Source organism: Nannobrachium achirus (assembly GCF_963921795.1).
Source record: "Nannobrachium achirus genome assembly, chromosome: 2".
NCBI classification, from domain to species: Eukaryota; Metazoa; Chordata; class Actinopteri; order Myctophiformes; family Myctophidae; genus Nannobrachium; species Nannobrachium achirus.
In genome coordinates, this window is record NC_137811.1 from 78,607,251 (window position 1) to 78,621,556 (window position 14,306).

General features: G+C 39.8%; 1 protein-coding gene across 1 annotated transcript in view; it reads right to left on the minus strand.

The window, feature by feature from the left end:
• Positions 1 to 10,322, minus strand: part of LOC308301646 (serum paraoxonase/arylesterase 2-like) — a 26,173-nt gene extending 15,851 nt beyond the window's left edge. Inside the window, exons 1-5 of the mRNA XM_080745706.1 lie at positions 10,233 to 10,322; positions 9,251 to 9,321; positions 7,041 to 7,096; positions 5,154 to 5,322; positions 792 to 915 (exon numbers count right to left, since the gene is read on the minus strand). Coding sequence (XP_080601832.1) covers positions 792 to 915; positions 5,154 to 5,322; positions 7,041 to 7,096; positions 9,251 to 9,321; positions 10,233 to 10,309 — 497 coding nt within the window. The 5' untranslated portion in view covers positions 10,310 to 10,322. The remainder of the gene's footprint in view (positions 1 to 791; positions 916 to 5,153; positions 5,323 to 7,040; positions 7,097 to 9,250; positions 9,322 to 10,232) is intronic.
• Between the last annotated feature and the right edge of the window lie 3,984 nt (positions 10,323 to 14,306).

Here is a 14,306-nt window from a genome sequence, read left to right on the forward strand (position 1 = left end):
GACATAGGTATGTGTATAAGGATATAGGGGCTAATGCTTTGTTAACAACGTGTCACATTGTGTAGATCTCCTATAAGAGACATAGGTACAGTATGTGTATAAGGATAGAGAGGCTAATGCTTTGTTAACAACGTGTCACATTGTGTAGATCTCCTATAAGAGACATAGGTACAGTATGTGTATAAGGATAGAGAGGCTAATGCTTTGTTAACAACGTGTCACATTGTGTAGATCTCCTATAAGAGACATAGGTATGTGTATAAGGATATAGGGGCTAATGCTTTGTTAACAACGTGTCACATTGTGTAGATCTCCTATAAGAGACATAGGTACAGTATGTGTATAAGGATAGAGAGGCTAATGCTTTGTTAACAACGTGTCACATTGTGTAGATCTCCTATAAGAGACATAGGTATGTGTATAAGGATAGAGAGGCTAATGCTTTGTTAAATGACAGCGTCGCAAAAATAACAGACATTTTGAATACATTGATTTGCAAATGACTGTAAATGTGTTTGATTTGTTTCAGCCAACAACACAGGCATGACCTGCCCTGCCCTGAGCAACCACAAGAGGGCAGTGTGTCACCGCTGTTCTAGAATCTAGATCACTGTTTGTGTAATGTTAGTTAATGTTGGGCATGTCTGTTCTCATTGTTCTATTTTATTTATAAATGTTATGTCTGTTCTCATTGTTCTATTTTATTTATAAATGTTATGCAGTTTGATCTGCTATCAGTAACCTGTGATCAATAAGTGATTATTATTATTATTATTGATGATAAGACACACCTGTGCAGAAGGTCAGAGGTCACCGTCTTCAGGTGAATCAGAGCTTTTCCTTCCAGATTGAAGATCTCTACGTTACTGACAAGATCCTTAGGATGGTTCACCACGAAGATATAGACCCTCTGATCTGTTAAACACATGATATATAGATATATAGATCTCCACATTACTGACCAGGTCCTTAGGATGGTTCACCACGAAGATATAGACCCTCTGATCTGTTAGATATAAGATATATAGATGTATAGATCTCCACATTACTGACCAGGTCCTTAGGATGGTTCACCACAAAGATATAGACCCTCTGATCTGTTAGATATAAGATATATAGATGTATAGATCTCCACATTACTGACCAGGTCCTTAGGGTGGTTCACCACGAAGATATAGACCCTCTTATCTGTTAAAACACATGATATATAGACCCTCTGGTCTGTTAAATATAAGATATATAGACCCTCTGATCTGTTAAATATAAGATATATAGACCCTCTGATCTGTTAAATACATGATATATAGATATATAGATCTCCACATTACTGACAAGATCCTTAGGGTGGTTCACCACAAATATATAGACCCTCTGATCTGTTAAATATAAGATATATAGACCCTCTGGTCTGTTAAAACACATGATATATAGACCCTCTGATCTGTTAAATATAAGATATATAGACCCTCTGATCTGTTAAATACATGATATATAGACCCTCTGGTCTGTTAAAACACATGATATATAGACCCTCTGATCTGTTAAATACATGATATATAGACCCTCTGATCTGTTAAATATAAGATATATAGACCCTCTGATCTGTTAAATACATGATATATAGACCCTCTGATCTGTTAAATATAAGATATATAGACCCTCTGATCTGTTAAATACATGATATATAGACTCTCTGGTCTGTTAAAACACATGATATATAGACCCTCTGATCTGTTAAAACACATGATATATAGACCCTCTGATCTGTTAAATACATGATATATAGACCCTCTGATCTGTTAAATATAAGATATATAGACCCTCTGATCTGTTAAATACATGATATATAGACCCTCTGATCTGTTAAATATAAGATATATAGACCCTCTGATCTGTTAAATACATGATATATAGACTCTCTGGTCTGTTAAAACACATGATATATAGACCCTCTGATCTGTTTAAACACATGATATATAGATATATAGATCTCTACGTTACTGACAAGATCCTTAGGATGGTTCACCACGAATATATAGACCCTCTGATCTGTTAAACACATGATATATAGACCCTCTGATCTGTTAAATACATGATATATAGACCCTCTGATCTGTTAAAACACATGATATATAGATATATAGATCTCCACATTACTGAGAAGGTCCTTAGGATGATTCACCACGAATATATAGACCCTCTGATCTGTTTAAACACATGATATATAGACCCTCTGATCTGTTAAATATAAGATATATAGACCCTCTGATCTGTTAAATATAAGATATATAGACCCTCTGATCTGTTAAATATAAGATATATAGACCCTCTGGTCTGTTAAATACATGATATATAGACCCTCTGATCTGTTAAATACATGATATATAGACCCTCTGATCTGTTAAATACATGATATATAGACCCTCTGATCTGTTAAATACATGATATATAGACCCTCTGATCTGTTAAATACATGATATATAGACCCTCTGATCTGTTAAATACATGATATATAGACCCTCTGATCTGTTAAATATAAGATATATAGACCCTCTGATCTGTTAAATACATGATATATAGACCCTCTGATCTGTTAAACACATGATATATAGACCCTCTGATCTGTTAAATATAAGATATATAGACCCTCTGATCTGAGAATACATGATATATATACTGTATATGTCATCTGAGAATACACCACACAGACACTGATCTGACAACACACAATGCATGTGAAGACAGTGAACAACAGGTTTGTGGTGATGAGGTTTGTTACACAACACGTCTCTTCTTGCCTCGTTCAGTTTGAGCCCCGAAGCACCGCAACGTGAGAACCAAGCACTGAGACATTAATCTGTTAATGAATATTAATGACATGATAACATGCATGCATGCATCTCTGCGTTCTATGATCCTATAGTTTATTCTATGATCCTATAGTTTATTCTATGATCCTATAGTTTATTCTATGATCCTATAGTTTACTGAGACGCTACGCTGTCTCTCTGCGTTCTATGATCCTATAGTTTACTGAGACGCTACGCTGTCTCTCTGCGTTCTACGATCCTATAGTTTACTGAGACGCTACGCTGTCTCTCTGCGTTCTACGATCCTATAGTTTACTGAGACGCTACGCTGTCTCTCTGCGTTCTACGATCCTATAGTTTACTGAGACGCTACGCTGTCTCTCTGCGTTCTATGATCCTATAGTTTACTGAGACGCTACGCTGTCTCTCTGCGTTCTATGATCCTATAGTTTACTGAGACGCTACGCTGTCTCTCTGCGTTCTATGATCCTATAGTTTACTGAGACGCTACGCTGTCTCTCTGCGTTCTATGATCCTATAGTTTACTGAGACGCTACGCTGTCTCTCTGCGTTCTACGATCCTATAGTTTACTGAGACGCTACGCTGTCTCTCTGCGTTCTACGATCCTATAGTTTACTGAGACGCTACGCTGGGACCTCTGTTGTTCCTAATATACGTGAACGACATGGCATCTGCTTGCGACTGCAACCTGTTCCTGTTCGCGGATGACTCGGCTCTCCTAGTCTCGGGCAAGGATCACTTGCAGGTTGAAAAGACACTTAACTCTGAACTGAGTAAGATCTGCACATGGCTTAACGACAACAAATTATCAATTCACCTGGGCAAAACCGAGTCCATCCTCTTTGGATCAAATCATAACCTCAAAAAGGTAGAGAACTTCACAATCAAAGTGGGTGACAAGGTCATAACACGAAAAAACGAAATCTCCTACTTAGGATGTATCCTTGAAGCTAATCTTTCCAGCGAAAAGATGACTTCAAAAGTAATACAAAAAATCAACCAACGAACTCGTTTCCTACAGAGGATCGCCCCAATGGTCAACTTCAACACACTGAAGACCATAGCTGGTGCAATAATCCAGCCCCTCTTTGACTATGGAGTCCACGTATGGTATCGTGACGCCCCACAAGCCCTAAAAACTAAACTCCAAACAGCCCAAAATAAACTAATTAGGGTCCTGCTTAACCTTCCCAATCAGACTCACCTCACCGCTACTCACCAGTTAAGAGTGGGGTGGCTCAGAGTAGATGACAGAGTACAGCAACTTGCAATGGGCCTGGTGTACAAGATACACTACACCACTATGATACCCAAGTACCTGTCAAAATACTTTAAAAACGTTAAGGATGTCCATAATTACAACACCAGAGGCAGTGCCACAGATCACGTTCAACCCAGAGTCAACTCAAAGAAAGGGTCGAACTCGTTCTTCTGCTACACCACAAAAATGTGGAATGCCTTACCGAAGGCCATAAAGGAGTGTGGATCACTAGCATCCTTTAAAATTGCCCTAAAAAACCACTTACAGGCAGCAGCCGTTCACAACTGGTAAAAACCTAGCCCAACCCTACCCTCCCTGCCCCTTCCTTGTATATACTGTACATACTGATTGTTTAGACTTACTGTTACCTGCCCCTTCCTTGTATATATTGTATATACTGTACTTACTGATTGTATAGACCTACTGTTTTCTTTTTTTCTTTACATATCTACTGCATAGTACTGTGTTCTATTTGTCTGTCATTCAATGTTATATGAGATACTTTAATGGTTTCCTGTTGAAATAAGCTTAGTCTTTTCATGGATCTCCTTTTAGTAGACCTTGTACCAGTGAACTGTACCGTCATGAATCTGTACATTTTCCTATGCAAACTTCTAATAAAGCCTTCAATCAATCAAACTCTCTGCGTTCTATGATCCTATAGTTTATTGAGACGCTACGTTGTCTCTCTGCGTTCTATGATCCTATAGTTTACTGAGACGCTACGCTGTCTCTCTGCATTCTATGATCCTATAGTTTACTGAGACGCTACGCTGTCTCTCTGCGTTCTATGATCCTATAGTTTACTGAGACGCTACGCTGTCTCTCTGCGTTCTATGATCCTATAGTTTACTGAGACGCTACGCTGTCTCTCTGCGTTCTATGATCCTATAGTTTACTGAGACGCTACGCTGTCTCTCTGCGTTCTACGATCCTATAGTTTACTGAGACACTACACTGTCTCTCTGCGTTCTACGATCCTATAGTTTACTGAGACGCTGTCTCTCTGCGTTCTATGATCCTATAGTTTACTGTACTGTACATATAGACGTATGGTTACCTTTCTGGTCTGTAAACACGCTGATTCCATGAGGGTTGAAGGAATCCAGTAGATCCTGTCCTGCTTGGATGCTCAGCTCCTCAGGATCTGCTGTTTGATCCAGCAGATCCAAGGTGTAAAGTTTACCAGGAAGATCTGAGAAGGATGGCAGGCCGGGATACTTCAGACCCTAGAGTAAAAATACTCTGTTACTGTCATGTATCTGGATACTTTAGACCCTAGAGTAAATATACTCTGTTACTGTTATGTATCTGGATACTTTAGACCCTAGAGTAAAAATACTTGGGTAGGGTATAAGCTTTGATGATGTTTTGATTGCTTTATTTTATTGATTTTAAATTAATTTGTAGTGAATAGGTTCTTGGTGACCAAGAACCTATTCACTACTTTTTTATTTCTATGCATCTGATGAAGGATTGAAGAGTTTATTAGCAGTTTGCAATAGAAAAAAGTACAGTTTCATGACAGCACAAATTACTGGTACAAGGTCAACTAAAAGGAGATCCTAGAAAGCCTTACGGCTTATTTACACAGGAACCACTTTATGTATCTCATATAACATTGAAAGACAGACGGATAGAACACAGTGCTATACATAGGATAACATCAATTACAAAGGGTTAGGGTTAGGGTTAACCCGATTCCGTAACACCTCAATGTCTATGGCTGACCTGCCCATATATGGAGAATGACCTGCCCAATGTGCCCATATATAGAGATCCCTGATGTCATCCTGCCCATATATGGAGGCTGACCTGCCCATATATGGAGATCCCTGATGTCATGGACCTCCATATATGGAGCTGACCAACACTGACATCATTAACTCTCCATATATGGCTATGGCTGACTCATTCTGACATCACCAGGATGACTCCCATATCCGTGAATGACTATATATAGGCCTATACATGTCAGTCTAACCAAATGCCTGTATCTCCATATATGGGTATAGGGATCTCCATTATGGGTAACTGGTCCGATATATATTTTAAGAAAGGATCAAATAAAACCACGCTAACAGAATCCATATATGGCAAAAACCGATGGCCAAGACAGATGGCACGACCTCGCCCTTTAGGCCGTTGCAGGTGTGTTTTACTAGTAAGACACCTCAGGGTGACATGTGACCTCAGGGTGACATGTGACCTCAGGGTGACATGCAATTCTTGGCCATCTGGCCAGTGATGTATATGGGACCAGTTACTCATATATGGAGACCCCTTCATGATAGTTATGTTATGTCAAAACATGACCATATATGGACATTACCAAATATGGGTATTCCCATATATGTCCTTAATATTGCTAACATAATATCCTTAATAATGTCCTTAATATTGACAATATAGGAATCTCCATATATGGGCATAAAACGTACGTAAGTAATGCCAAGCAGGGCCTTGGTGAGTTAGGGCCTTGGTTTGATGCCTGTGGATCTCCATATATGGGCATAAGGGGGTACCCTAACATTCTCATTTTCAGCCTGGGATTTATGACATCAGAAATATCCATGTATGGGCATAAAAGTATTTTTTCTTTTTCTGGGAATGACCATTTATGGACTTTTTATTTTATTTTATCCTTGTCAGTATTGTCTGACTGTCAGTACAGGAAGTGATGTCACGTGATGTCAGTGAGTCACAGTGATGTGGTACAGAATTACTCATATATGGGCATAAAAAGGATGTCACGTGACATCACTTCCTGTACTGACAGTCAGACAGACAAGCTATGAGATTTCTCAGGGTATAAAAGTCCATATATGGTCATTCTCAGGGTATAATTAATTATTAGTTTTTAAACTTGAAGAGTTTCATTCACACTGAAACAATCTGGCTGCTCATTGGACGGCGACAACAGGAAGTGATGTCATAATAATCATACCGTACTCATGATGGCCCGTCCATCACTCAGAATGGTCAGGTCCTCCGCCCCGAAATCTGGATAAAATCATAAACAATACATTTAATTGCGACCGTAGGTCGCATCTTACTACAGAAAGCTGCTCGAGGTGTCCGTGCGTCAGTCCGTCACACGTCACACGTCAGTCCGTCACACCTCACACGTCACACTTTTGGCCTGCTCATATCTCGGCCACCGTTGGCCCGATCCATGCCAAAATTTCCACACAAACTCCTTGCCTGCCAAACTACAACCTCCAAGGACCCCCGGAGTTCCAGGGACCCCCAGGTCCCTGGGGGACCCCCAGGTGTAAAAAAAATACCAAATGTGCAAAAATGACCAAATGACCACCCCAACGGAGCTGCTCACGGGGAATTCCTGGGGACCACCCACTCCTGGTGCTCCAGAACGGATGCAAAAGTGGTGGCGCCCCCAGTGGAGGACCCCCTGCCACTGCAGCTCACATAAAATGCCGTAACTCAGGCTAGGAGCGTCCGGGAGAGCCGGGGCCAGTACCTATTCGTCCGCCAAGGCAACGCGGACAGCCCACCCCTCATTTCTCACATGGCCCTTTTCTAGCGCCACCTACAGGCCGATTTTTAAAACACATTTTTGGCCACTGCTCCTACAGTTTTGGCCCGAAAATCACTACACAGTATGTCTACACTCATGTCATCAACATGGATCAGGAAGTTTATGGAATAAAAAATGTTTGCCCTATTTGTGGAGATAAATGACCTACGGTCGCTTATCTCCCGATTAGGGAGTCTTACTGGTATTACATAACTGCACAAAATCAAATCCACACTGTGTTTTTAACAAAACATTTCTCTAGGTGCGCGCGCGCACACACACACACACACACACACACACACACACACACACACACACACACACACACACACACACACACACACACACACACACACACACACACACACACACACACACAGGGGCGTCAATTGGGTATGGCAGGGGTATGCAGCTGCCATACCCTGGGTCCAGGGGGGAAAATAAAAGTAACTTTTAAATATAAATCCATGAATGTCTCTTTGTCTATCTGTGCTGGTTATTATGTTGTTAAATTACAGTAAAATAACTACAAATGCAACATTTAACAAAATGGTCACTCTAACAAGGTATTATAATTATATTCTCCCCATCTTGACAGAATGGTATATTCCCAGGTTCCGCAGGTCAGCTGCACAGGTGCAATGCATTATTGTTAATTGTGGCACGTTTACTAACATGCCAAGTTTAGCTGCACTTGAACAACCGTTCCAGGCTGCCATATCCAGCCCAAGAAACTGTAGAAACTGGGGAGGAAATTAAAGGTACTTAAAATAAATGTATCATGCCTGTGCTAAGGTATGGCAACATGACTGGTGTCTTGTCATGTTGCCATACCTTAGCTTTTTCTGAACTGACGCCACTGCGCGCGCACACACACACACACACACACACACACACACACACACACACACACACACACACACACACACACACACACACACACACACACACACACACACACACAATAAAGTTGTGGACTTCAAACTGGGTTTATGTTTAACCTGATGCTGTCTGTCTGTCTGTCTGTCTGTCTGTCTGTCTGTCTGTCTGTCTGTCTGTCTGTCTGTCTGTCTGTCTATCAGATCATGTCATGAAACAGTTTGTTTACAGACTGTTTCATGACATTAAAACATTTAAATGAAACAAACATACTAAAAACATTTAAAACATTAAATGAACGTCATAAAGGTTTTAAAACATTAAATGAATGTCATAAAGGTTTTAAAACATTAAATGAACGTCATAAAGGTTTTAAAACATTAAATGAATGTCATAAAGGTTTTAAAACATTAAATGAACGTCATAAAGGTTTTAAAACATTAAATGAATGTCATACAGGTTTTAAAACATTAAATGAATGTCATACAGGTTTTAAAACATTAAATGAACGTCATAAAGGTTTTAAAACATTAAATGAACGTCATAAAGGTTTTAAAACATTAAATGAACGTCATAAAGGTTTTAAAACATTAAATGAATGTCATACAGGTTTTAAAACATTAAATGAACGTCATACAGGTTTTAAAACATTAAATGAACGTCATAAAGGTTTTAAAACATTAAATGAATGTCATACAGGTTTTAAAACATTAAATGAACGTCATAAAGGTTTCACCCACCGATATTCTTTAACAGTTGACAGTTAGGAAGATGTTTCACTCCCACTTCTCTGCTAGAGAGAATCACTTCCCTGTAAATTAAACCGTTTTATATTCATATTAGTATTATTGTTATGATTCCTGCATGACATGTGCACATCAAATTAAACAGTTTTATATTCATATTAGTATTGTTATGATTCCTGCATGACATGTGCACATCAAATTAAACAGTTTTATATTCATATTAGTATTGTTATGATTCCTGCATGACATGTGCACATCAAATTAAACAGTTTTATATTCATATTAGTATTGTAATGACTCCTGCATGACATGTGCACATCAAATTAAACAGTTTTATATTCATATTAGTATTGTAATGACTCCTGCATGACATGTGCACATCAAATTAAACAGTTTTATATTCATATTAGTATTGTAATGACTCCTGCATGACATGTGCACATCAAATTAAACAGTTTTATATTCATATTAGTATTGTAATGACTCCTGCATGACATGTGCACGTCAAATTAAACAGTTTTATATTCATATTAGTATTGTAATGACTCCTGCATGACATGTGCACATCAAATTAAACAGTTTTATAGACTCATCATTATTATTATTATTATTATTATAATTATTAGTATTCCTGCTTGCTGCAGATCGACAGCAGCAGCGGCGTCAGTTCAGAAAAGGCTAAGGTATGGCAACATGACTGGTGTCTTCACCAGTCATGTTGCCATACCTTAGCAACAGGCACGATTACAGTACATTGTATTCGTTTTCCCCTGTAGCCAAGGTATGGCAGCTGCCATTGCTTGCCATACCCAATTGACGCCTCTGGACAGCAGTAAACTTTAGCCTACATTCAGAACTGCCCTGCAGTTTCTCTACACGGAACTGCCGTCACGCTGTAAAAGACAGATTTACAAACAACCTGCTCGTTGTTCTAATGACAATAACACCAGTATAGAGTTATAGATCCACACAGTACCTGAGCTTCATAAACCTGTGTCCGAGGAAAGCTGCACAAGCAGCGGCGAGGAGAGCAGAGACCAGAGAGACGTTCATGGTGGAAACTACAGTACAGGAACTACCGGCTGCTCCGCTAGAGGGCGTAGTTTCACCGAGGAGAGCAGAGACCAGAGAGACGTTCATGGTGGAAACTACAGTACAGGAACTACCGGCTGCTCCGCTAGAGGGCGTGGTTTCACCGAGGAGAGCAGAGACCAGAGAGACGTTCATGGTGGAAACTACAGATCTGATCTGAACTAATCTCACAGTGCAGGAAGGAACTACCGGCTGCTCCACTAGAGGGCGTAGTTTCACCGTCTTCATGGTAGAAACACAGCTCTGCTCCATAGCGTCACCTCCAGTCGGCAAATGAATAGACCGCGTTTTCTCAGCCTCAACTTCAGTCTAAATAAACTAAACTACTTCACTACTCACCAAACCAAAGGTAGTTTTGCGTTGTTGAAAGTCTATTCTCCGCGGTGGTAAACCTCTCAGCACCCACTATGTAAAATACACTATTTTTGGCATGAAATAAAGTGCATCACTACACCACTATGACACTACACCACTATGATACCCAAGTACCTGTCAAAATACTTTATAAACATTAAGGATGTCCATAATTACAACACCAGAGGCAGCGCCACAGATCACTTTCAACCCAGAGTCAAAACCAACAAAGGGTCAAACTCGTTCTTCTGCTATAGGCCTACCACCAAAATGTGGAAAGCCTTACCGAAGGCCATAAAGGAGTGTGGATCACTAGCATCCTTTAAAATTGCCCTGAAAAACCACTTACAGGCAGCTGCAGCCGTTCGCAACTGGTAAAAACCTAGCCCAACCCTACCCTCCCCTGCCCCTTCTTTATACTGTTTGTTTAGACTTACTGTTTTCTTTTTTCTTTTTTGTTCTCTCATTTTATTTTTCTTTACATTAGCCTATCTACTGCATAGTACTGTGTTCTATTCGTCTGTCATTCAATGTTATATGAGATACTTTAATGGTTTCCTGTGGAAATAAGCTTAGTCTTTTCATGGATCTCCTTTTAGTAGACCTTGTACCAGTGAACTGTACCGTCATGAAACTGTACCTTTTCCTATGCAAACTGACAATAAAGTCTTCAATCAATCAATCAATCCAACTCGACCGCCGCTTATTTCCGGGTTGTGAACCGTTGTATCTGCGGTGGCCGCTGGGTGGCTCGAGGTGGGTGCGTTTTATTTCATGACAAAAATAATGTATTTTACAGAGTAGGTGGGGTGCTGAGGGGTTTCCCACTGCGGAGAATAGACTTTCAACAACACAAAACTACCTTTGGTTTGGTGAGTAGTGAAGTAGTTTAGTTTATTTAGACAAGTTGAGCACTGGTAGGGGCTGAGAAAACGCGGTCTATTCATTTGCCGACGGGTCTGTCAGATGGAGCAGAGCCTGTAGAAACACAGCTCTGCTCCATAGCGTTAGAATGAGTTCTCCTTTTTTTTTTATAAATTTTTATCCCACAATTTTGAAACCCATTTTTTCACCCAGTGCCATGAGTTCTCCTTAACGCTGTGTCACTGATGATCCTCTGCGCTGCACAAAGCCTGCTCAGCCGCTCTTCTGTAGTCAAAATAACAAACACACTTTCTCTGCTCACCAAAACAAAGAGTGTTTTATGGAGGAGAAAGCCTGCTTTCCTCAGTGGCAACAATCTGACCTCACCTCACCTCTAAAATACACTTTATGAACACACCTCACCTCTAAAATACACTTTATGAACACAACACTCTGACCCCACCTCACCTCTAAAATACACTTTATGAACACAACACTCTGACCCCCACCTCACCTCTAAAATACACTTTATGAACACAACACTCTGACCCACCTCACCTCTAAAATACACTTTATGAACACAACACTCTGACCCACCTCACCTCTAAAATACACTTTATGAACACAACACTCTGACCCCACCTCACCTCGTGAGTGTATTTTAGAGGTGAGGTGGCTCAGAGTGTTGTGTTCATAAAGTGTATTTTAGAGGTGAGGTGGGGTCAGAGTGTTGTGTTCATAAAGTGTATTTTAGAGGTGAGGTGGGGTCAGAGTGTTGTGTTCATAAAGTGTATTTTAGAGGTGAGGTGGGGTCAGAGTGTTGTGTTCATAAAGTGTATTTTAGAGGTGAGGTGGGCTCAGAGTGTTGTGTTCATAAAGTGTATTTTAGAGGTGAGGTGGGGGCTCAGAGTGTTGCCATTAAGGCAGGGGTGACCACACTTTTTTGACGTGAGATCTAATTTTAAAATGACTATCGACTATCTCAACATGATCTACTCATCCAAAATGTTTTAGTTGAGGGCCTGAGGGGGGCTTTGGAATAGCAGCACTGGTGTTACATTTTAGACAAACACACTTACTGTAAGGGGGAAATAAATGGTAAATACTGGGGGAAATGTCTTCATCCCATTCTGTATGGAAGTGGTAGGTTTTGGGACTGACTCTTGAACAAAGTATTGCATTGGAGGTTTGCCTACTTTAGAAGCCATGAAGGGAGCTGACAGGCCCTTCTTGATGTCATATTGGCATATTCTTTTCATATTTTAATTATATATGTTTAGATGTCATGTGGTCTACCTACCTGCACAAATCACCATCTACCGTTTTGGGCAGCCCTGCATTAAGGATTGTAGGCTTTCTCCTCCATAAAACACTCTTTAATTGACATCTAGACCTACTGCACATAGGCCTACCTACAGTATTTAAATGCATTTTAAATCTGAGTCTTTGTTTTTTTCTTATACCATCTAGATTGTTTACCTGTTTACCCTGTGAATATAAAATGATACAATGAGACATAGCTGTTTACACAATGCTGTCCCTTCCTCCCCTAAGCTTATGTATTTGTTATAAATTGATTCCCTTGTGTACCAAAATCCATAAAAAAATGTTTCTCACTGTTCCCAGGTCAAATATTGATGTGCGATTAAAATGCGATTAATTAATTACAAAGCCATTAGATATTTTTTTGACACTTGCTTTGGCAATGTAAATTGTAAATGTTTTCTCATGCCAATAAAGCTCCTTTGAATTAATGTATTTCTTTAATAGACGACTGAAAGCAAACATACCACTGAGCTATGAGCTGAGGTTCTCAACCTGTGGGTCGGGACCACCAGGGGGTCCTCAAATGATATCTAGAGGGTCTCCAGATGATTAACAGATAATTGTTTTCTCTCTCAACAGTAAACAAACCAACATAAAGTTTAAGTGTAGGCTATTATAACATAAAGTTTAAGTGTATTATACACTTAAACTTTACTGCTGAGTGAGAAAACAATGTTTAATTTGTCATTTTAGAGGTATTAAAAAGTCCTTAAATTGTCACTTTAGAAATGTGCAGATACCCTCTATAATAGAGGTTAACTGCACATTTATAAAGTGACAATTTAAGGACTTTTTAATACCTCTATTGGGTTAATTTTGGGCTTGACTGGTTGATTGATGGCCAGTCAAAATTGTGCCACGGGCCGGAAGTGGCCCGCGAGCCTGAGTTTGAGTATCACTGCTATAAGAGATATTTGTTTTTGTTCTTTTGTGATGAGTGTTTGTTCAGAACATGACATGGAAAAGGTTTGAGCTTCACTCATTCAGGAGCCTCTTATTTTGGCGATCAGAAGAAAAATAATCCTGGGCAAACCTCCCTTTAACTGATGTGCTGGTTCAACCCATTCAGAACCGGCACACAGTATTGTGTATTATTATTTAATGCTTTAACTATTGAAAAATAGCAGATATACAAGCTCACAGCACGGCACCGAGTGCCGCGCTGCGAGCTTGTAGATCTGCTATTTTTGAAAAATTGTGAAAATTTGAATTTTGACCCGATTCTATAAGTGTCTTTTGAATCCTTCATGTTTCTATGTCAGCAATCTGGCCAGCCATCGTCAAAGAAAGGGTCCTTTTCACTCAACCGGAGCTCAGTTAGTCTGTTCTTGAGAGACTACTATGTCAGTGGTTCTCAAACCTTTTCATGTGAAGGACCCCCAAAATGATATGTATTTGGCCACGGACCCCCCAT